The 24160-nt window shown below is 35.8% G+C and overlaps 1 protein-coding gene across 1 annotated transcript in view; it reads left to right on the top strand.

Moving 5' to 3' along the window:
* The window catches only part of DIAPH3 (diaphanous related formin 3), a 254424-nt gene that overhangs the window by 168454 nt on the left and 61810 nt on the right, over window positions 1–24160 (top strand). The window contains exons 25-26 of the mRNA XM_059831346.1: window positions 3843–4007; window positions 10275–10410. Coding sequence (XP_059687329.1) covers window positions 3843–4007; window positions 10275–10410 — 301 coding nt within the window. The remainder of the gene's footprint in view (window positions 1–3842; window positions 4008–10274; window positions 10411–24160) is intronic.

Raw genomic sequence — 24160 nt, 5'->3', positions numbered from 1 at the left:
AGCTAGCACTGGTTTTGCTCATAATATATGGGGTATACGCACTGGATGCAGCAGTTCTGTGTGATACAAATACATGTCAATTTATTTTAATATTATGACATAGAGATAAGTAGGAGTGAGTGAGTCAAGGAAAAAGTATTCTTTGACAAATACTCTTCAGAAGGTACTAATTTAAAAATCTAAACATTTTTATCTGTTTCTTCAACTATTCTATTCAGATACAGAATTTTACTGTTGAACCTGCAATGTGTATTTTAAAGGACGTCTCTATGACATGTATTTTATAGACAATTGCAACTATTTTCCACAGAACTTGATGTGGAAAATCCTCAACAGAGCCCTACAACATTCACACCGTTTGGCCTTAGAAGATAATAATTTGTTGAAATTCTGATTTGAAGTGACCTCAAAGTCTTTTTGTAGTAGCCTTCGAAAAATTTGCTGTGTTTTTACAGAGACTGTTGCTGGCTAGTGTAGTGGCAGTCTCAGTTCCGTTTTGAAGATTCTGCTAAAATACGTGCAGCATCTATGCACCTGTTAATCTTTTGTTCTTATGCAGAATCATATTCCTTTTTTTGGATTGTCTACACTTAATACGTAGGTTAGTTTGTGAAAAAATCACAAGCAGTGAATATGGGGTCTTTTTAAGGAAATGTTTGGTAAGATTAACATCATTGATTATCTGCTCTAGGGTAACAGCTGCTTTTACTTGGCTTGATACCCTGCGCTAGTTAGTATTTTATATATCACAGTATGATAAAATCAGTATAAACTTCAGACAAGCAATTCCCTATGAAAAGAGATGCCATGAATATGCAAGATGAAACATACAGCAATTCGAAATTTTGCCACAGATATTACTTGTCTCAGCCCTGCATTGCTTTCCTGTTCCATTAATGAGCAGAATGATGATCTGTAGTCCCATGAGTCCAAAAAGGCAGTTCGTGAAGTGAAGCCACTTCAGAAAAAGTTGACAAATAAATACTCAACTTCTTGATTTCCTTTTCCTCCCACCTGTGTTGCAGCTCTGCTGTACTTCTGGCTTCATTCATCCAAAGCCAATGAATTGTGTAGCTGATAATGCATATGTATCAACCTGTTCATAATAATTACAGTTGGGATTGCTGTACTCAGTAGTATTCCCTATTGTCTCCAGTTTAGCTAGTGCTGCCTAACAAAAGCCATACTTAAGGAAAAAAGGAAGGGGACTTATTAAAAATACCTAAATGGAAGCACAGTCTCAGTAGAATGCCAAGAGCTTAAGGTATCCCACAATGCACCAGATCGAATATAAGAATCTCGGGATTCATCATGTCTGGCATTGAATTACTGGATAATAAAACATCTTTCCAGAGTGCTGTGTTTTGAGTTTAAAATTGTGCATCACATACTCAAGGGGAGTCAGTTTTAACAGTATAAACTAAGCAGCCTATATGGACTCTGTTAACAAAGCTGTAACTTTAGTGACGTCTTGCAGAGTATCACAGAAATTTCATCTCTCTCACCTCCCCACCCCCTCAAGTTTCCTTTTCAGGATATGCTATGGCATATCATTCATTTACAAGATGAAGTATACATTTTATTGATAATTTTAACTTTTTTTCCTCAGGTTTTTTCCTTGCTAGAAAACTGAAGAAAGTTACAGGAATGTTTGATGTATGGCAATTATACATAGTGACAACAAAACAAATGTATCTAATTTTCCTTTACTTTTCCACTCTGTGGAAATAAACATCCTCATAATTGCAAAAAATAGTGTAGTTTTCCCTAAGTTCTGTTAATGATCTAAGAATCACAAATAATAAGTATCCTAAATTGTAGGATCAAAAATAAACAGGATGTAGAAATGCTTGGTTCTAGTTTCACTCAGCATTAATTTTCCTGTTTTCCTTTATTACAGTTGTTTGTTGTTTTGGTTTGTTTGTTTTTGTTTGAACTGCTGACATTTCTTTTGATGGTCCTAACTTGTGTTTTCTTGTGTCTTGTTTCTCATAATACTTTTTTTATTTTAATATTTGGGCAGCTGTTACATACCAACCTCTCATCAACTTTCCTCACTTTCTCACCAATAGCTTTTTGCCATCCTTAATAATTTTAAAGAAACTCAACTCTGAAGGGTAGTTGCCTGTAAGCTTTGTTCATCTTGGGAGCTAAGTAAAGGAGAGAGATTCAGATTGATATGGAAGAAAAAGTGGGCCAGCAACATCAATTCTCTTTGAGCTGTTGGTAGCCAGTCAGCACAGGCAGTCAGAAGCTGCTCACGAGCTGCCTCTTGTGTCAATAGAAACGTGGAAAGAAGCTCATATTGGCTAAGGAGCCTTGCCGGAGGAAGAGAAAGTCTGAAATCAAGTGGCTGGGTGGTGATGGAAGATGTATCATTTAAAATCATTGAAATCTAGGCTTTAGTTAGTTCTTTTCTACAAGACTGTCATAGTGGAAACTGTTCTGCCCTTACAGACCCAGCTAATAGCCATCATAGTGGCTAATTTGAATGTTCTGGAAGTGCATTATTTTTCCTTTCCTGCATGTGTCTGAGAACATTAATGTATGACTTCCTGGAATGGATTTTAAATCACAAAAAGAAAAACATTAACTGCTTACTTGATATTTTAAAAGCAACGTTAACAAACCAGAAGGACATTTCATAGTGAAATTCAAATGGGATTCAGCCTCTAAACAAAACTAAAAGAAGAGTGCATCGCAAAAAGCCTGAAGAGTGAAAGCAGTCACCCAGCAGTAAATTGTTACTATCTGTTTAAAACAGCATGGTGGACAAAAATTCTATTTGTCTAGATTTTAATGCACTTGATTAAAAATCCTGTGCTTTGTAAAATAAAATTACCATAGTGTATATGTCTGTAGTAAAAAGTATACAAATACAGTAAATTCTCTTTTGCAGTAGTTGGGGTGGACAATTGGGAATAAAGGTGAAATTGCCATTTCTTATCTTTTGTAGTCTTTCCTGCAGCAGGAAAATAATGGAACGTAAATATTTGTTTAGCTACGGTTCCATTAAAGTAAACACTTCTATGAAGTTGTCCTACATAAGGAAATGACTACACACAATATTTCTTCTTTGAGCTTCTTTGACAAACTATATTATCAAAAGTCTTGAATAAACATAGTTTTTTTATTTCATTTATGTTATGCAGTATTTTGGTGCTGTTTATAAATTGTCTATCTCTTGTAGAAGTAGTTCTATTGTTTTCACCTCTAATTTAATTAAGTTGTATTGACATTGCAAATAGCCTTAGAAAAAGCGTAAATACCTGATGCAGCCACCAAGAATGGAAATTAATACATTTTTGTTGCTGCAACAGCATTTAAAAAAAAAAAAAGCTCTTAAGATGAAGTTTTTAATCTTTCATGGGTTTTACTTTTAATAGTGTTTATTAATATTTCTATTTCTAATCTAATTTTAGTAGGAACTCTGCTATTTCTTGATAATAAAGTATTCAGGTTACTTACTGGTATCTGTACCTAAACTCCCTGTAAATTGTAATTTATGTACCTAAACCTTTAGTTTCAATAAGGACACAGTGATACTAAATAAGCTGCATAGGTGCTTGAAGTTAGATTAGTCCTATACATTTCAATTCATACAAAATTAGTTTATAATGACATAATCTTTCAATTTAAAGTAGTTGAGAAAATTTGATGAAAGCACCCTGATTTATTCATAGGCCTAATATACACAGTAAATACTGGAAAGCACATATGACATGGAAGGAATTCTATTGATTCTTCATTTGATGCAAATGAAAAATGTGTATGAAATACAGTAAAATCTGTGAGTTTGACTGGATTCACTGAGTATTCTTGCAGCCTTAACAGCAGCGCACAGCTTTCTAGTTCATGCCAAAGAAGATTTTCAGAAACTTTCACGGATGCATGAGAACATGGAAAAACTCTATCAGAACGTGGTGGGATATTATGCCATTGATCTGAAGAAGGTTTCAGTGGAGGAGTTTTTAACGGACTTAAACAACTTCAGGACAATGTTCATGGTACATGTTTATTTTATGCCTAATGTTTCTTAGAAGTTATTTTTGTCATCTTTCAGTTACTGAATAAACTAAAAATAATTTTCTTCCTCCTCAAATGGTATCTGATACTCATATCAGAAATTTTACTTTTCACATCCTAGATTCTTAGGATATCCTAAGGATAATGGAGTTTTGAATTATTATTTGTGGATTATTTATTTTTGACAGAATTGGAAATTCCTAATAGCAATGAATGTAATTTAAAACTGAGCCTCTTATAAGCATGTATAAACAGAAGGGGAAAAACCTGAAACTCTGCCTTTTTAAAATACAACTGCATTTTCTGTTAAAAGAATGCTTTTTATTTACTTAAAAATAAATAATCTAACAATTATTCTGTATTTATAATGCACACTCTTCCCATGCAAAACCCAGACCCAAGATTGTATTTCGTTTAATTTTTCATTTGCCTGCAGCACTTTATAAATGTAAAGGTTAGCCTCTGTAAGCTGGTTCCCTGCTATGGAAACTCAGAGCTCCTTATCCTGGCTTAAAAAATCAGTTTATTTTCCTCAGACTCTGTCTGTTTCTAAGGTTCTTTAATTTTTGTGACAATAGATTGTCTAGGATTGTAGGTTTTATGCATTTTAAATGCTTGCTTACTTCTTTTCCCTTTAAAAAGGATGATCTTTGGGTGGAGGGGTTAAAAATGGATATTTGATTATTATTCTAAATATTTGAATTATATCCGAGAAACAGATATTAGTCTGATCCAGGTTATTGTTAGGTAGCTCTTTTTGTATAGACCTCAGACCATAGTTATAAGCATAATTCAGACTCACTGTTAGCAGAGCTTTGCCTTAAAGTCATCTAAAATAGTCATAGATGTGGAGGTTAGATCTGTCCTTATATTACAGGGCAGCATCTGTATTATGTGTACAAAGATTTGCGCATACTAGCTCATCATAAAAGCTTGAGCTATTTTGGAAATAAAATTTTATTTTTCTTTAGGTATTTCTTGAGTCCAAATGGATCTTCATTATGCTTACAAATTTTAATAATAGGGGTTCTTTTTTTTTTTATTTTGAATTCTACCAAAATGTGACTTAAGAGTTTTAACAAAAGTCCTTTCTGAAAAGTGTGGTAGAAATTTCTCACCAGGGTATTTCTTTAGATGTTTGGAGCTGATTATATATGACTATAAACAGTCGTCTTGGCAAATTTCAGGATAATCAGATGTTCTCCAAAATATTGCATGTTCTTTTACCATTGTCACTGTAGTTCTTCTGGAAGAAGGAAGATTAACTTGATGATATACTTCAGAACAAATACTCGGGACTGGTATATCCCTCAACTTAAAATAACCAGACAACTTCGGGAAAGCTGATGTTCAAAATACTTTTATAGAGCTCATATGTAGGATTAGTGGGGATCGCTATCTTGGTGATTTATAACTATGTTCAGATTCGGTAAAGTTAGGGGCACAGGGATAGGTGGTTGATTTTGTGTGGAGGTTATGGTTGGTTTTGGTTGTGTTTTTTAAGCTTTCTTTGCAAAAATAGTTTTTTCTCTTGGATTCTGAACGCTTGGCTGTTGAGCAACTCTTTCTCAATGAAGAAATGGAGGAATGAAAAGGCAGGTACCCAACTGTGTATGAATTTGTTAATTTGGATAACTTGGAAAAAATTACTCGTGTCACATTTGGCTACCTGTGATTATGTAGCTTAACTTATTGGCTACACTCCTGCAGGAATGTTATCTGAGCATGAGCTTTGTGACCAAGTCTGGAGCAGTGATCCAACTCATGCCTATTGATCTGTAGAAAGATTCAGTTAGTCATTCTCTTCTCCCAAGTGACTAGTGACAGGACTAGAGGAAATGGCCTCAAGTTGCGCCAGGGGAGGTTCAGGCTAGATATTAGGAAAAAGTTCTTTACTGAGAGAGTAGTGAAACATTGGAATAGGCTGCCCAGGGAGGTGGTAGAGTCACCCTCCCTGGAGGTATTCAAGGAGCGTGTGGATGTGGCATTGTGGGATGTAGCTTGATGGACATGGTGCTGTGTGGTGTTGGGTGGGTTGGTTTTTGGTGTGTTGTGCCTTGTTGTTGTTGTGTGGTGGTTGGCTTGCGTGGGTTGTGGTTTTTTTTTGTTTTGGTTTTTTTTTTGGGATTTTTTTTTTTTTTCAGGTTGGACTTGATGATCTTACAGGTCTTTTCCAACCGTAGTGATTCTGTGATTCTGTGATTTTACCATCTACTCCTCATTGCAGCCTGATGCTTATTGTTACAACACACTTATTTAAGTTGCTTGCATGTTTCCCAGTCTTGTTGGGTTGGTTGGTTTTTTTAATGATTTCAGGCAAGTCTAACGATGTAGACAGGGAAAAATACTTCTTTTGTAGATATTGAGAAAGGGTTTGAAATTCCGATGTCCATCTATTTTGAGGAAAGGACTTAAAATGGAACCTGTATTTAGCAAACATATTGGAACATGTAAAGATTACCAAGCCTCTGCTACTTCAGAGTTTAACAGCTAAAAACCTAGAAGGCACAGTCTTCAATCAGAATAATTTTGCTTGGCAAGTTACATATGCCAGATTTTTCAACATGGGCATTGATTATGTTTTCCTAACTTGATCAGTGCCTAATTTGAAACTCAGGAGTCTGATTTCAAAATTGCTAAATATTATGAAATAGTTGTATTACTTTAATTTCTGATGTTTAAACCACACCTCCCATTTAAATGCTGTAGAATAAGAATTCTAAATGCTTAGGTTCATCTTGAATTGGAGACTGAAAGAAGTGGTTGTGCTTTACCTTCATTTCCCCATATTTCTTTTCTGTGTCTGTAAAATCAGCACTGATACTAACCCTTGCTTCACAGCAGTGTTATAAAGATAGATTAATTAATGCTTCGAAACAGTTAGATATTATTGATGAGCATGATAGAAGAAACCTTGAGGAAAATTAATAATTCTGTCTTGCAGAGCACAGTTTGAAGGCTATATGAAAAAGGTGTGTAGATAAGGCATGAAACCACTTATCATTCAATGACACTAAACAAACTATTGAGTAGCTGCTCAGTTTTGAGACTTTTTGGAAAAGATTTTTGAGATGCCTAGCGTGAGACACCTGAGGTCTGATTTTCAGAACTGTTTAGCATTGGTCTTGATTACTGACAGAAACTGAAGGTGGTTGGCATCCTAGAAAACTTAGCTCAAAAGACTTTTAAATTTAGTGCTGAAAAATCTTTGGAATTTTAGAAAGTCCAAAAGTAAAAGACTACTTAAGTCACTAGTAGGTGTGGGAAAGTGAAGTTCAGTCATCCTTGTTGTCAAGCAAAGTTGATAATTTACATACAGTACTTACCTACTTATAATGCTTTTTTTGTTTTCAATTAATAAAAATGTTTAAAGTGTTTAAAAAAACATGTTTAAATCTGGAGCCATAGACTTCAGGTTCATAGCTAACTGTGGACTGCACTTTGTACTTCAGTGTTATTTGGCGGCAGTGACAGCTATTATTCAAACTCTGTGAGCACCAAATCTAGAGCATAGTTAGTTGGCCAGATCCAAAAAATGGATGAAGCACCTTACCTTCAGTGCTTCAACTCCCGAAGCTAAATTCCTGGTGCAGTCAGTGGAACATCTTAGGTATCAGACATCTCTGTTAACCTCCTCCTGTGCTTTCACAGCATCAGAGATACTGCTAACAGGCTCATTCCTTTCCTTGGAAGGATAGCTTTCTGCAGTAAGATGACACTATTGTAGTATTTCCTCTTCCTGTGTTTGTCTAATGGTTAGAATTTTCCTGCAATTGTAGGAGGGGGAGGGAAGAGGCGTTGAATCAACAACTCTTATGTCCAAGACAGTATGCTAATCACAGGGCTATAGAAACCCCTGGCTCCTATTGAGCCCAGGTTACTCTGCAGCATAAACATGACTTAAAGAACCAGAAGAGCAACCAAGTAAGAGTTTGGTCCCTAGACTCTGGAGTATTTTTCTTTTATATTATGCAAATACTTGAATAAAAATCAGAAATGATCCTGGAAAGCATAAGAGAGAACCCAAGAATACCTTCATCTCGGAAACTCTAGGTCTTGGCATGGTATGCAAAAGGTGTATACTTTGGTAACTCTTCTGAAAGTTAACTTTGCATACTGTGCCATATGCTGAATGCAGTGCTGCTCGTGTACAGCAGATGCGGTCAGACCATGTCTAACTTTTTAGGCCTTTTGAGCAAGGAAGTGTTAAGAGAGGTAATCTTTGAAATGCAAACAGTCTGAGAGACAAATATGTGTTTGTCTCACTCAAGTTTGTGACAATTCTTGGTATAAACATTTTGCAGAACTTTAGTCACCTATGTTTTGTCTTGAAAACACACAGAACATATAGGATAGGATTTGGGTCTAGGGCATAGTCCTCTAAATATTGGCATCTGTATGAGAGCTTGGGAGTCTAATCTCATATTCTAGTCAAGGGAGATGCATACTCAATACAGTTAGTGGAATTTGGAGAGTTGTCTATCTGATGTCTCAAAGGAGACCTAAGAACAGAGGTTCCTAATATCCTGGAGAGGTGTCTTAAATGGTATCCAAGACATCATCAGCCTGAAATTTTAAGTTATCACATGGAACTTACGGATGACCAGTGTCCTGCTAGAGGAAGGCTGTAGGCAAGGTGTGATACTCCAAAGCATCCAACTTGCACTGAATATGAAGCTGTGAGCTACTAAATTGAGCCCAGTTGATCAGTGTGATTAGAAAGGAATAGACACCTTCATTTGGATGACTGCAGTCTGAGGCTGAGTCCTGCAGGTATTATTTTGGGGGAAAAAGTAGATGCAAAGTAGAAATTTCCTTGGTCACTCTGTTAGGGAAGTGCGTAATTTTTGCCAGAATTGTACTTGTGCTTGAGTCCCATTTGAGTTGTGTCCAGCAGTTTATTTTACAGAAAGCCCAGCCTGAAAATCAGCTAGTAATTTGTTAAAATTAATTCAGTCCAGAATTTTAGCATTCTGTAGTAGGCTTCTCCCCTCCTCCCCCCGTATCAAGAAAATTGGCAGAGGTGGCTCTGGAGAAGACACTGTGGAAGTACAGTTTTGCTTTGTTTAAAAAGTCCATTTCATTGTCATTTTTCATGATTGAAAACTTACTCTTCTTTAGTTATCAGAGACAGATATTTCCCCACAAGATGTATGTGATTTTCCTTTTTATTTATTTTTTTTCCTTTCTTTGGTCACTATCTATTACAGTGATGCTACAAACAGTGCCCGTGAAAACATTGCTGTAATCCACATTCATCTGTGCTTTACAGTACTCTTCAGTCCATTCTTACGTTTTTTTCTGAGTGCAGGCTGGACATTTTCCCTCCTAAAAACAATACGAGACATTAATTATCCCTGCAAATGTGCAGCCTCTGCCTCAGACCTTGTGAAGTTGTTAGCCATTTTGTAGGAGGGGACACTTTGATCTATTGTGAAGGATGAGATTTTGTGTGTAACTGCATTCTGAAAAGAGAAAATTTCTGCAATGAAGAATAGGTGCATGGCACTTTACATTTAATGCAAGGCACACTACAGCACTGAGAATTTACCAGTGTACGTAGCTAACACTAAAATTATGAAAAGGTAATCCTACAATAGCTTTGTTCAAAAATTATTGAATATGGCACAGGTTTTTTTGCTTGATGTCTGAATATGCAAAATAATGATTTAAAAACTCTGAACCTCATAGTTCTGTTTTGGTTTCATTGGAAGCTTTGGAGTACTTATTTGTAATTCAAAATAAACAATGTTGTATGACTATTAACCAGAAGACAAGAATTTATAAATCCAGTGAATTAATGCATATGTGGGTAAGAATAAGAAAAATGCACAGCTAAGTCATCCAGGCAGCCTTGTTTTACTTGGTACAGTGGCAGCTGGGAAAGAATAAATGTTGAAACCATTCTAGAAATACAAATGGAACATACTTACAGTTTTGTGAAACTAGGTGGTTTAGATGTTTTGAATTCTTCCTACATTAACGTGTGTATTCTTAAGATGTATTTCTTGCTGAATTTATAATCCCCATTTGGGGGCAATTAGTTTGCTTTTAATGTATTTATTCTGAACTTGCTTACTCTTCTGAATAAAATGTACTAAATATGGAATGTAAAATATTTATTTGGCTTGATAAATTAAGGTTAGCTAGGAGATGTGATTTTAAAGCTTTTTTCTTTGTTTTTAAGGTTCAGCTTTGTTTTTGCTAAGACTTCAGTTTTAATGGAACTCTATATTTTTTGTTCATAGCAAGCAGTAAAGGAGAATATGAGAAGAAGGGAAGCAGAAGAAAAACAGAGGCGTGCTAAAATAGCTAAGGAGAAAGCAGAAAAAGAAAAACAAGAGAGGCAACAAAAGAAAAGGCGCTTGTTAGAAATGAAAACAGGTAAGTAATGTAGAAAACACATTTTACCTAGCGTTTTACTGGAAATAAAGCTGCTATTTTTTCATTATCTGAATGTGCTATGAGAAAAGACAGAATAAATGGATGATTTTCACCAATTAAAATTTACAGCAAAGAGGTTCTTAAGTTTTGTTTTGTTAATGAGCTTCTCTAATTACCTGTTTTCTTCAAGGTATTTTAGAACTTACAATGCTGCTTTGTATTTTTTCATTAGAATATATTGAACCTTGTGTGACCAAATGTAAGTTCAGTTATGCTCAGAACCTCTTACGTTACCAGAGAACAGACATTTTCCAAATCGCAAAGCCATTTTCTTTCTTTTAAATAAGGTTACATATTCATTTTTGTTCTTTTATGAGAATAAGCCCTTCATGAAGTACTCTGGATTTTTCTTTGAGTATTTCAACTGTTATTTCAATAGGTCCCCACTGAAACACCTTGAGAGAAACCTCAGCCATACATTTTTAAAGTTACTCGTTTATGCTGTGTTGTCTTTTGTACCAAAAGAGATGGCAGACACAGTGAGTTCTCTGTTACTAAAAAGATGTCTGATGATCCTCTATACTGCTGTATTTTATCCCATACTCAGCTTCTGGAATCCTTCAGAATGATACATGACTTAATGTGTAAATTACCGTGAGCTATTTTTTTTCTGAGCAGATCTTGTTAAACAGTTCCCCACTCAAACCCTGGTCGTCACCTTTGGCAGAAATGATTATCTGTCTCTTCCATGTTTCACTAATAGCCAGAGTAGGTGTGTTTAGTTTCAGAGATTCTCCAGACCAAAAGTCTTTGATTTATTTTCATAAGAACATCCATGTCTTGAGGTGTGAGACTAAAGCTTTCTCTTAAGATGGGAAACCAGGCGGCTACCCTCTGAACACCGAATTTCTAATTCTTTAGAAGTAAATTCAAGACCCAATCAGAAAACTACCAGTGACAATCTTTTTAAAGCTCACAGAAGATAGAGGAGGCTGCAGAAGACTAGGAAAGGGTAAAACTGGTATCTGTATTCATGCATGGTTGTAAGTGTTTCAAAAGAGGTTAGATACTCTTCTCTCAGAGACGTATGTATGACTGATAGTGCTTTGGTTGGAAAATTGAGAGTCTTTCAGGGAAAATTAAAGTTTCTCTCAAGTCCTGTTCTTCATAATGTCTTGTTAAGGCTTTCCAGAATACAGGTGCCAATGTTACGGACTTCTGAGTCATATTACCCACATGCGTATGTAGGCCTCTGGTAGTTAAACCTACTGCTTCAGCTAATGTAGCAGGGAACTATGTACTTGTCATCTACAGATCAGCTAGGTCATTGAGTAAATAGCTGCTTTGTCTCTTAGTAGCTTGTTTTTTTATTAAATCATATAAGTGTACAGAAAGAGGTTTCTTGCTCTTGTTAGCAGCCACTTAAGGTTCAGTCTGGAATGACTGATCTAAACAACAGCAGATGGGAAAAGATTATGTTAGGATCACCTGAAGCTATAGATGTGTTGAGTCTGGTATTCACTAAATTGGCCACTGATGAGTTGGTTTTTGTTCTGCAGAGCTCCTTGTAAGGTTTCTTGTGCTTGTTTGCAACATAATTTTATGTCTATTGGAAAACCCAAATTCTGACAGTAGAAAGCATCTGTGGTAGATTTATTTGTCAGGAAGGACAGTAACAACAATATGAATAGTGGGGATTGTTTTGTTTTGTTTTGTTTTTAATTTTGGTAGTCTTACCAAAACTGTTTACATCTGACCTGTTGACAAATTTCTAACCAGGTCCTCCGTCTGTCAAAATACCAAAATACTGTTACCTGGAGTGTGACTGGGGAGTAACTGATTTTTGCTGCATATCATTTCTTTATATGGTGACTAGATCAGATGTTGGATTTGTAGAAACATTATTTCAATTATTGCTTGAATGAAGTAGCTGGCAACTCATTGATGTCACCATCCCAGAAATTAATTTCTGGGATTCAAACAGGTGCATACTTGAAGAAGAGAAAAGATTAGAGTATATGTACTAACTGGTTCTTCAATTTATTTTTTTTCTCAGTGAACAGATTATAGTGTGCTCTATATCTCCACTCTTCATTTTTCAGTAACACTGCTTTCTAACTGAAAATGATCTGAAGGTTAGGGATGCCTGTGTATCACCGTGCTATATGCCACTTTGGAGTTTCTTAACTGTTTCTCTTACGCTTTAAAAAAGAAAACACAAAAAAAACCAACAAAAAAAAACCCAACCTCACATTACTGAACTGACAATTATTAATAACACTGGTTGTGCTAATAACTTACTCTTATGCATTATTTGTCATTATCACTGCAAATTAGTTCTTACAATCAATTACTACATATTGAAAGCAGTCAGTCCTTAACATCTGTGTCCTAAATTTGATATGAATGCAAAATCCCACAGAGATGATACTGTAGAGTTGGCAATGATGGCTACCGGTGATGATCTTAGTTGACAAGATGACAGGTTGAAACTTGAGAAGTCTTCTGCAAGGGAAGCTAGAACTGAAGTGGCTATTTTGTTTCTTCTCTACCATCTTCTCCTCCCTTCCCCACACCCAGTTTGGGATCTTATCCTTTTCTAAAATGGTTTAGTTTCTAGACAGTTTCCGACCCTCTTGTCTATTCCTAGATTACACGATGCAAAATTCTTCAGGGGGTGTTAATTCCCTAGACCACAGCAGTACCTTCAGCTGGACGTTTTTCTCTTGCTTAGCTGCTGCTTCTTTTCTTAATGTAAAAGCAGTCTTTTCCCAGTGCTTGAGGTTGTGCTTTTTTTCAGTGACCGTTAATTGGCCATTAGTGACTAGTGAATTTAAATAGTCTTCTTTAGCCTGTGTTGTGCCTTTGATATACAGGTGACAACTTAACCGTCTAGATTGCAGCTTACACTCTGTCATCCCTACCTCTGCATCAGACTGCCTTTGAAATACTGTTACACCAAGTTCAGTGTTGATGTGGTAATTTTCTAAAATTAAATAAGTATGTATAGTGTGTGATAAATCTTCATAAAGTTTTCAGTTTGATTTTTTTATATTACAGATATAACTAATTATATGAATATTTTGTAGATTATAAAATATGTATAGAGTTTTATGAATATCTAGTACAGCATCTGTTTAGAAAAACTTAACATTTTAGATAGACTTTATAATACAAATTTGGACCTCTGCTAATAAGACCATAGATTTTTGTTATTTATATGGAATCGTTTGACTTATTCTCTTGCAAGTATTTTTTTGAGATTTGGACCTGAAGCCAATGTCAGATTTAGATCTCTGTAAATTGTAATTTGCTAAAATTCTCCATCTCTACTTCACATCTTAGATAGTGACACTTGTGTGTCCTAATGATCACAGCTCAAGTAGTTCACTGATATAAAAGGATGGGAGTCTTAAGTTTACCTAATAAAAATATCAGCTCCATATTTGCCTTTCAGCTCCACCCTAACTTGAAAAATATGTGGAATTCATTAAAAATTTGGAATGTCTAAGCAGTGAATGATATTTGGTATTTTGAAATTTATGGTAATAAAATCTGTCCTCTAAATACTTTCTGGGATACAAAGTGATATTCATCATGAGATGCTTTGTCAATAAAATTGCCTTACTTGATTCTGTGAAGCCAGTTCAAACTATCACATACTACAGTTCCAAAGGTAAATAGCCAGTGGAAGGGGATCTTTATGTAAATGCCACTTGTCTGCATACTATTAACATTCAGATACATACTTTCTCATGCTGTTCAGATTCTCGGTAGAAAGCACACCAATCAATTATTTTGATCTTATCACAGTGTAAAGAATTCTATAACTGTGATAACACTAGCTAAATTTATTGTAATATAATTGAGAACTCCATCATTATGGCATCTTCATTGTGTCTTTCTTGGAATACCATTTAAGTAACAAGCCACTTTCATCAGTGGTTCTTTACAAAGGCTGCCCTTTCTTACGCAAAAGCAGTGAAGTGATGCCAAAATGATGTCTTAAACATCTGATTTGCAATCTGGAGTATTAGTTTGTTTTCAGTTGTGTTACTCACTTTCACTTTTATCACAACTAACTGGTTTTAAATCTGTGTTCCAGTTCATTTAGACAGTTATGACCTTATTTGCAGCCAATTTTGCAACATTTGTTTTTGCAGAGGTTTTATGTTGTTTATCTGGTTTTGGAAAAAAATATTTATGTCTCACAAACTTGCTAAGAGTCTTGTAGGTTTTGGTTCTTCAAACATTTACTACTTTATTACTGTCTGCTAACTTGTGCAATATGAACATTTTCATTAGTTCTGTAGTATTCTGCAAAACAAAGGGACACCATGGATCCCAGCACTGACAGTTTAAGCAGTGAAAATAGTAAACATAATTAGGTAATTAAAATTCAGATTTCAACAGATAAAATGCTTGCCTTTGAAATAAATTAAAAAATCCCCAAACCTTCTTTATATTAGTAGGTACCCTCAAAGGCCCTATTTTCCCTTCCTAGCTCAAGTTCATAAGGCCTTCATTTTATTAATTTCTTCTCACTGGGAGAGGAGAATCAATACTTATTAATAGTATTCCTTTCCTCTGGGGGGAGTGAAGGACTGCAAATGTCTCAGGTTATAAAAATCTGCTCATGTTCCATTACAATTGAGATGGTATGAGTAGTTTCTAACATATGTTGATAATTTGTTGTTTTAAAATGTCTGCTGGGCTACTTTACTAAAAAACACAAGTTTTGGACAATAGTAGGTTTATTGCTAGATTTTGGACATTTAGGTATATGTTTTGTGCAACTAAATTTACTGTGAAGGGGACAAAAGTTCTGATAATGCTATAAATGAAGAAATCCTGAGGGTATAATATTAATATCTAACAAGTGTTTTGTGTAAGGTCTCTCTTCTCCAGGGAGTTTCCCCTTTTGGAATTTCAAGTGCTCTGTTCATCTCCTTCCTCCCTGGTGATGATAACTCTTTCCAGTTGTCCCATGACTGCCTCCATTTATCCTCAGATTGGACCCTCTTCACCAAGAGGATTCCTGAGGTCACTTTTTGTTATTTAAATTTATTCTTAAGAATCACTTATATTATGAGGCCAGTGAGGAATAAATCTGTGTTGTATCTGTGAGGAGTATAACTTCTTCCTCTTACGTTGAATAACAATGAGCAGAAAGAACTGTGGGAACTTAAGAGTTGCCTTCTCAGTACTTGCTCATGTTAATACTTAGTGGGCAGTTAACAGTAAGTAGAGCTGATTTTGCTTTATGCCTGTTAAAAAAAATAAAAAGTCCTATATATGAGGAACAAGTTGTGACAGACATTGACCATAAATCCACTTGAAAGGAGATGTCACCTGATATGTCACTAAGTATGGAGGTTGTTTTTCAGCTGCAATTGTATTGTTTTGACAGTAAAATATAAAACTGGGTAAATTACTGAGAACAGATGTTCCCTCAAGAATAACTGTCACATTTGTACTTGAAAATGATACAGAGAATGACAAAATACAGGTATTTAAAAATTAAATAATTAAAAAGGCAAAAAGATCAAATAATTACATAATTTAAAAAAAAATCTGGCGTGAAAAACAATGTGTGTTACAACTGCAGAAGCCACAGCAAAAGATGAGATACAGCAAAACCTCATCAAGTCCCACACTGCAGGATGTTCAGGGAATTAGATGTTTTTAGTGAAAAAAGGTAGGACTGATCTGAATGTATATTAATTAAAACCCAACAACTAGTAGTCACAAGTCATGTTCTAACAAGATCTCAAAGGTGCTAAATCTTCTGAAGCATGGAGGTGTAGTGTAGTTCATGCACTTGTTGGCAACCCATGGGCTCAGAATGCAGCAGCTGCTATTTGTTTGTACTAAGTAGTAGCTCCAAAAGAACAAGAAGCTTGGAAGAAAAAATTTTTTTTCTTTCAGAAAATTTTACTTATAAGTGTAGTCTTTGGAGATAATGGCTGAAAGGCATTTGTGAAACAGAGTTTTACACAAAGCCCCTGAAAAAATAAATAGCAGCTGTATTTGGGAGAGAGAGGAATAGTCAAAACAGACAGAACTGTTGAAAAAATTAAGGATCATTAAAGTAATGTCTGTAGATAAATATTCTCGTAAGACTTGTCATTTACATTGTAGCAGTAAAATTTCTAAATGAATGTGAAAAGAGTGCTGCAAACTTAAAATGTCATTACCATGAAAAAATTACAATCTCTGAAGCCATCTTTGGGATTAAGACCTCTAACATTTATGCAGGTAGTAGGTTTTGGTTTGAGTAAGCATTTCCTACTCCAAATACTACCTCACATCTCCTCCATAAGGAGGTAGACATCAGAGTCTTCTTTAAACTCTCACTCCTGCTATGTGTAAATGCTTTTATTCTTTCTGTTTTTTTCTGAAACATCAAAAGTTTTTTCTCTGAAGTTGCAGAGGAAGGGAGGAATAAATATTCTTACCAAACCATTGGAGGGTATGCTTTATTTCTACTTTCCTTAGTCCAAGGTTGTAAAAGAGCCAAGAACCTCCCCTGTCATTGTTGGAAAGCTAGCAGAAAAGAAGGTCATGTCTCTGAATCTTCCTTCAAACTGAGTCTGCTGCTGCTTCTTCTTCTGTGCTGTTCACTATGACGCTTATCTTCACTTGGCAATACCTCAGTGGTTGTACAGAAGAACAGTCTTGTTACTGCATACCAAAATATTCTTGCTCTGAAGCTTGCTGACAGAAGTTGCTCTCTCTGGCAGCTTCTATCCATTGAAAGCTATTAAATGCAAATACAAAGTCTTTGAATCACAAACTGCTGGAGACCAAGAGACCATTCTAGAAATGTCATTACATATTTATCCTGTCCTTTTTATAGATGTTTGCTGTTGGCTACTAATGCATGGAGGATGCAGGGCTAGGTGGACCTTTGATCTGGTCCTCCTGGGTATTCTTGTGCATTTATAGCCACCCAAACAAAAAGGGTCTTGCCCACCCAAAGCTGTCCAGAAGCTTTCCTTTGAATAAGCTCAGTCATGTAATGCAGTCAGAACTTTCTCACTCCACGAGCGAGAAATACAACTTTTAAATTTCCTTCAGCCCCTCATCTCTGTAGCACAACTGTCAGTATGAGCGATCTTTGTGTATATTTTCTGATTTATCGTTTGTTTATAAATTTGAATAGAAATAGTAATGTCTTTCCCTGTACTCAGTGGACTCCTTCAGAGGCACACAGTAACCAAGAGGCAAGATGTTCATACACACCCACACACATATATTCAGCTACATGTATTTTTATAAGAAGCTACGTTCAGTTAAGAATGTGACTTGAGTGGTTCTAACTGCTTTCTAAATGAAATTGTAATTGCTATGTCTCAGTAATAGATGATTCCCCCCCCCCCCCCCCCCCGTAAAACAATGCTAATGAAAATACTAGTTTTTGGCTAGTCTGAAAAACAGATTGGTTGCATTCTTATCAGTGTCATTGGAGTTGGAACTATGATGTGTAAAAAACCCAGAAAAATCATTCATTAACAGTAAAACTTATTGACTGACTTCCTCATATGTAGCTGATGTTTATCACTATTAGCTGTCTATCAAATCTTAATCTTAATAACAGTGCATAAGGTTGGTCTGTTTTAGTTATGAGTGATTAAATATAAGTAACTAAAACTTAGCATTCTGATTAATTTAGCAGTTTTATTTTTCCACTAAAAAGGCAGAGTATCCCTAGTGAATAGAAAAAGGGCTATCAGAAGATTGTGTCTTAAAACTGGCTTCTTAAAAATACTGTCAGGTAATGCAACATATTTAATGCATTACTAGAATATCCTGTATTGTTGAGTTGGTGAGAGAGTAGGTATGTACACAGATAAATCATTTCATTTTCAGACTCTTAGTTACTGGTTTTGTGGACTTAGTGGAAAGGTGACCTCTTTTTTATTGTAGCCATGTTTAGAGTTTCCATTGTAGATGGACAACCTGTTCTAGTGTTTGACCACTCTCAACAGGAAAAAAAAAATATATATCTTACATTTGAATGCAAATTCCTGTAATTGAATTTGTGCTCTTTGCCTCCTATGCTGTCTCTGGGCACCTCTGAGATGATTCTGGCTCAGTCATCTTTACACCCCACCCAATCCTCCATCAGGTGTTTATATATGTTGATAACATCCCCCTGAGCCGTCTCTTCTCTAGGCTGAAGAGTCCCAGCTCTCTCAGCATGTTCTCGTATGAGAGATGCTTCTGTCGACTGATCATCTTCATGGCCCCTGACTGACTTTGCTTGGGTATGTTTGTGTCTCCCTTGTACCGGGGAGCTTGCACCTGCATCCAGCACTGCAGACGTGTCTCACCAGTGCTGAGTGGAGGAGAAGGATGACCTCCCTTGACCTGCTGGCAATCCTTTTCTTTCGTTGTCTTTGCCACAAAGGCACAACACTGATTCATGGTCAATATGTTGTCCACCAGAATCCCCAATTTTTTTTTTAAAAGCTGCTTTCCAGCCAATTGGCCCCCACCTGTACTGGTATATGGGGTTATGCCTCACCACATGCAGATCTTTTGTTCAATTTTATTAAGATTCTTGTCTGCCCATTTCTCCAACTTGTCAAAGTCCTTCTGAATGGCAGCACAACCATCTGGTCTGTCAGCTGTTACTCTGAATTTTGCACCATATGCAAACTTGCTCAGGGTGCACTCTGTCCCATTATCCAGGTCATGAAGATGTTACAAATATTTGCCCCAGTATCAAGTCCTGGGGTACACCACTTCAAAGGCTTGGCATTCTGTTTATTCTTCTGTAAGTCCAGTTTACCTCAGGAAAACTTTTTTGGGATCTCTCTCAGAAAAGCTTGCTCTGGCAAACTCTTTACTGGATCTGGAATCAATATAAATGATCCTGGATAATCTCTGTGGAAAGTGAGTTTACAGTGGCTTTCTTCTGTTGTCACAGAAAGAATGGGATTTATAGACTCACGATGAACATCAGAAATTTATACAATTTTATTACCAAGTTCAATATTAAAATGATTTCACTATCAGTCCCATTACTTAAATGGGAAATTGTGATCCATTGAGATGCAGAAATAGGTACCTTACATCACTGAAGTATTTTGATATCTCTGTGGTACAGAACCACCTCTAAAACCACAGTTTACCTTTCGGTTTTTATGATATGAGTTATCTTATGGAAGTTAAATTGGTGTAGTTACCCACCTTAATTTCAGCAACTGATTTGAAAGGGACAGCTGTCTTTTAGAGTTCAGGAAGGATGGATGCTTAGTTTGCATTTCACTTGTTTTGAGCTCTTTGGAACTTGAGGCACACTTTCATTCATATGCTCAGAGTCAAAATCTATCTATTTCTGTACCATGAAAGCACTTGATGACAACTCAACGGTGGAACAATTTCAGCAAGAGCAAACAAGATGGCATGAAATCCACTTTCCTCAGCTAGAAGATGTGTGGAATAGGTGCACCAGTCATTAGGGGAAATCATACCTTTTTATCATACACTTGCCTAGGGCTCTGAAGCTTACTACATTGTGTTGGGCATCAGTAAGAAATGTAACCCTTCTGATTCTGGACTAGACTGTTTATGTGATTCCTGTGAGGTATATACATGTGTTACGCTTTTGGGAAGGGCTGGTACGTGTCTTTTGCCTGAAGTCACCGCTGAGGAAAGACAGGTGAATAGTGATATTTCTGTCCGTAGTTGGATTTAACACTTTTTAAACCTAAAAAGGTCTGTTCTTTCAGCCAGCCTGTCCAAGGCACCCTTGGCAGCTATTTCTGCTTTGCGTCTGTACATTGGAAATTTTCTTTTCCTCACTGTAATGTAACAAGGTTCTTGCAAGATTTGATCAGGGTCAAAGGAACTCCTGTGTTCTGTTATGAGTCACGGCTCTAGTCCATGCACCGTTATTGAAACTCAAACTAGTAGCCATGTATCCTTCACTCATCTGTCAATGAAGATTATCTGATTGGTGCTATGGCTTTTACCAGGTAAACTTCAAAGCCTTCGAGCAAGTTCAAGTTGAAGTCTGTATATGCTGTGCTTTTTCTGGACAAAGATACCCTGAACATCCACCCACAATTTCTATGTAAGATTGTATAGAAATGTTATTGGAGTGAAGAGTCTGAGTTTAAGCAGTCACATTGTTAAACATTTTGAACCCTTGCCTTCTCTGGACATTAAGATTGCTTTGTATTTTTATGTTGACAATATAAAAGCCTTAAAAAAAAGTCTGATGACCTGTTCATATATAAGGCTGAGAGGTCTAGAAGTTGTTATGTGTCAGCACTATGAATACTTCACAGAATCTGACTGCCTGAAACTCTGAGACCGAAAAGATGGAACCAATTCCAAAACATCAGAGCTCACTCCTGCATTGATGGCTTAAATTATCTCCCTCTCTGTGATCTGTTCTGCTCCCTGGAGCTTAAGTCAGTCAACACTACACCATTGCTAAAGCTTTCCTCTCGTGACGTTGTTCAGAGAATGGTCCTTCAATTTTTACTCGGAGACCTTTAGTCATCTGGGCATTGCTTTGTAGGCTGTATTGGTCACAATCAATCATTATACAAACATAGAGGACTTTTTATGATGTCTTGAAAGTAAAGAAACAACATACAAAGTTAAAAGACATATCTTTCTTTTTCTCCTTCTTCGCCTTGTGTGAATAGTCTGGAAAAATCTTTGCTGTCATGGTCCCAAGCCTGGTATTCACTTGCCTGAAAAATTTTTGTACCTTAAGGCACAAGACATGATGTAGCTAAACGTGGAAGAAGGCTGCAAAGAGATTAAATTTCACGTGATCAAAAAGTGGGTACAGTACATCCGACCTGAATTTTTTCCTGAGCTGAAGAAAAAAAAAAAGCAATTTGTATTCTAGTCAAACAAGCATAAAAAAGTATTCATTCTGGTAATTACCGAATTGTGAGATCAGGACTTAATTCTTCAGACAAGAAAAACAAATCCAATAGCTTCAGTACTCCAAGTTTGTTTTTAAATTATATAAAAGGCTGAGTGCTGCCATGGAATTACTTCAAAGATGATATAAAGATAATTAAAGTCTTTGCTAATTCAGATAACTTGATGAGTAGCCCTTTTCCTTCAGTTACAGCTATGAAATATTAAGGTCTGTTTTTAATGTATACATTTGTCCAAAGTGTGCAGTTTTAATTTCAGATGAGGCTTAGTATTCAGAGGCTGGCTTTAGGAGCTGATTGTTTCCATTACTTACAGTGTAACAAAAAGGTGTATGTAATTGCAATGCCATAAATAGATCACAGTGGAAAATGACAGTCAAAGTCCCTGTAGATAAATCTCTGAAGTGTACAGACTGAGTAGGCCACATCAACAGAAGCCATGCTAAAGAATTCTTGGTTTGTTTTTTCTGAAGTTCCTTAGTATTTCCTTCAGAAAAAAAAAATAGCAGATTTTTTTTTGAGAGAGTAGCTGAATAAAGCTTTGATTCCTTGAAAGAGGAAATGGACATATAATAATATGTTTTTCTCCTAATAAAGTGAACTTCTGGAGTCCTAGTATTGAGTCAGATATTTTAGTTTATATTGGGCAGATGCAGGGGAACTGTAAAAATGAAACATTTTTCATCCGAAGTAATCTGGTTGCATCACTCTTACTTTAAAACCATATTGCTAATGATATTTGTGTTTCTATCATGTCAGTGGGCTACTGCTCCTGGAATTATGACATATATAATTTGTTCCTTAATAAGTACATAAAATGCAAGAGTCGTTACTAACTGCGGTATCTGTTGCTATCATCGTAAGACTTATTAAAGTTGTACTGTAAAGCTTATGATACTCAGCACACTAAAGAAGAAGGGTCTCTAATATTCTTAACATTTTTAAAGACGTAATTATGAAATTAGGCAGTTTATATCTGACTTGACACTGGAATGTCAAGGGCAAAACTTACCAGCTATTTTGCCTATTTACTTCTGCTTTAGATGGTATTTAAAAGACAGTTGTATGAGTTTCAATTAGGTATGGTATTAAAAAGTACTTAAATCTCCTATTCTGCAACTGAAGGAAAAGAGATCATTTAGATCATAAAAAGGTATATTTCTCAAAGGAATTATCGTGGGCTATGTAGCTATCTGCAAGCCAAATGGAATTACTAGTTCTAGGAAGTCAAAAGATTGATACACTTGACTAATTAGGAAGCCAGTTGGGACTGGTGACAGCAGTCTGCAGCAGCTTGTGAAAGCCAATTTGAAGGTCCCATAGGAAATGTTAATATTGAACAATATTTGCGACTCTTATACTATCACTGTAGCAATGTTGTATGCAGTGCTCCCAGGGCAATTTAAAAGATTTCTAAAATAATACATGATACACTTTCATTTCTTAAACTTTCCAATATATAAACTTGGACAGTATTATTGATAGCATGGGTGTTAATAGCTAGCTATGTAACTTTATAGAAGGTGTCACAGTCAACTGTTGGCGTAGGCATCAAAAAATAGAATTTGGAGCCTAACTGAAAGTGTAGAAGTTTGAAAAACAATCTTTCTGCATATTTTGGGTACATAGATTATTAACTGTGAATGTTTTTATTTGCAGTGGTTAACGGTTTTCAATACATCCATGCATACAGGAAAACTACTGGAGGAGTTTTTTAATTCAAGTTTCTGTATGCTCCATTTATTCTTCTGTTAACTGTTTTGCATGTCAATGGAAACACTAACCTATAATACAGCTTGTGACTACAGTATATTTCAGATAAGTACGAAAAACAGATAGTACCCATAAATATGTTACAGCTAAGCTACAGAGAGTTGTGGTTTGGCAGTGTTTCTATTCCATTATTTAAAATCTTGTTTTATTTACTTGATGAGTCTTTTTATAGTATAGCAGATTATGCACCATGACTTTTTTCTACTGAAAACTGTTAATTTTTTGAAATAACTAGGAAATCCATAGTAGTCTTGGATAGGCTTAAAAGGAAAGAGATTACATGCAGAAATAGGATTGAAAATTTTCTTCTGTTATTCCTACTTCCTAAAACAAAGCTTATGAACTCTTTTCCGTAAATGTTTATGGTATCATTTTGAGGACTGTGATATTATTCAATCTTTTTTGCATTACTATTACCCAAAATGCTTATAAACTTTCTTCCAACATTCATGTACCTTAATGTAACTAATGGTTTGGCCTCAAAATTCCCTCAAGCATCACTTTGGTTTGAAACTATTCACCAAGTGTTTGCATTCCAGGCCTGTATTTTAGAGAATTGCCTGACATCAGATGGAGAAAGGAAAGTTTTAAAAAAAAAAAACAACAAACAAAAACCACAAAAAAACCCACCCCCCAAAAAAAACACCACCACAAAACAAAACCCCCCAGGAAGCTGAATGCATAATTTGAGTAATTTTTTGTAAGGTACATTCCAAGCCATATTAATACCTGTGTATTAGTCCATTAGTCATAAGAGAGCAAACTTCAGCGCAATAAAGCATGTTATACCAAACGCAAAGCAAGAGAAAAATACGTATTTCAGTCTTCATGTTTATTCTATATCTGCCATGTATTGTAGAGAAAATGTACTGAAGTGTTATGAAAATTTATAAAATATTTGCTATTTTTCCATCTTTTCTTTTTGTGTATAGCTCTTTTGTGTAAGATTGTTAAGTTAACCAGTCTGGTAATACAGAGTATAGAGAAAAGAGAAGAACTAAGGGTTACTCTTTGCTGGGTAAAAAGCTGGCTGGATGGCCAGGCCCAAAGAGTGGTGATGAATG

Source organism: Gavia stellata, chromosome 1 (genome assembly GCF_030936135.1).
Source record: "Gavia stellata isolate bGavSte3 chromosome 1, bGavSte3.hap2, whole genome shotgun sequence".
NCBI lineage: Eukaryota > Metazoa > Chordata > Aves > Gaviiformes > Gaviidae > Gavia > Gavia stellata.
This window is presented reverse-complemented; position numbering and strand designations above follow the sequence as displayed.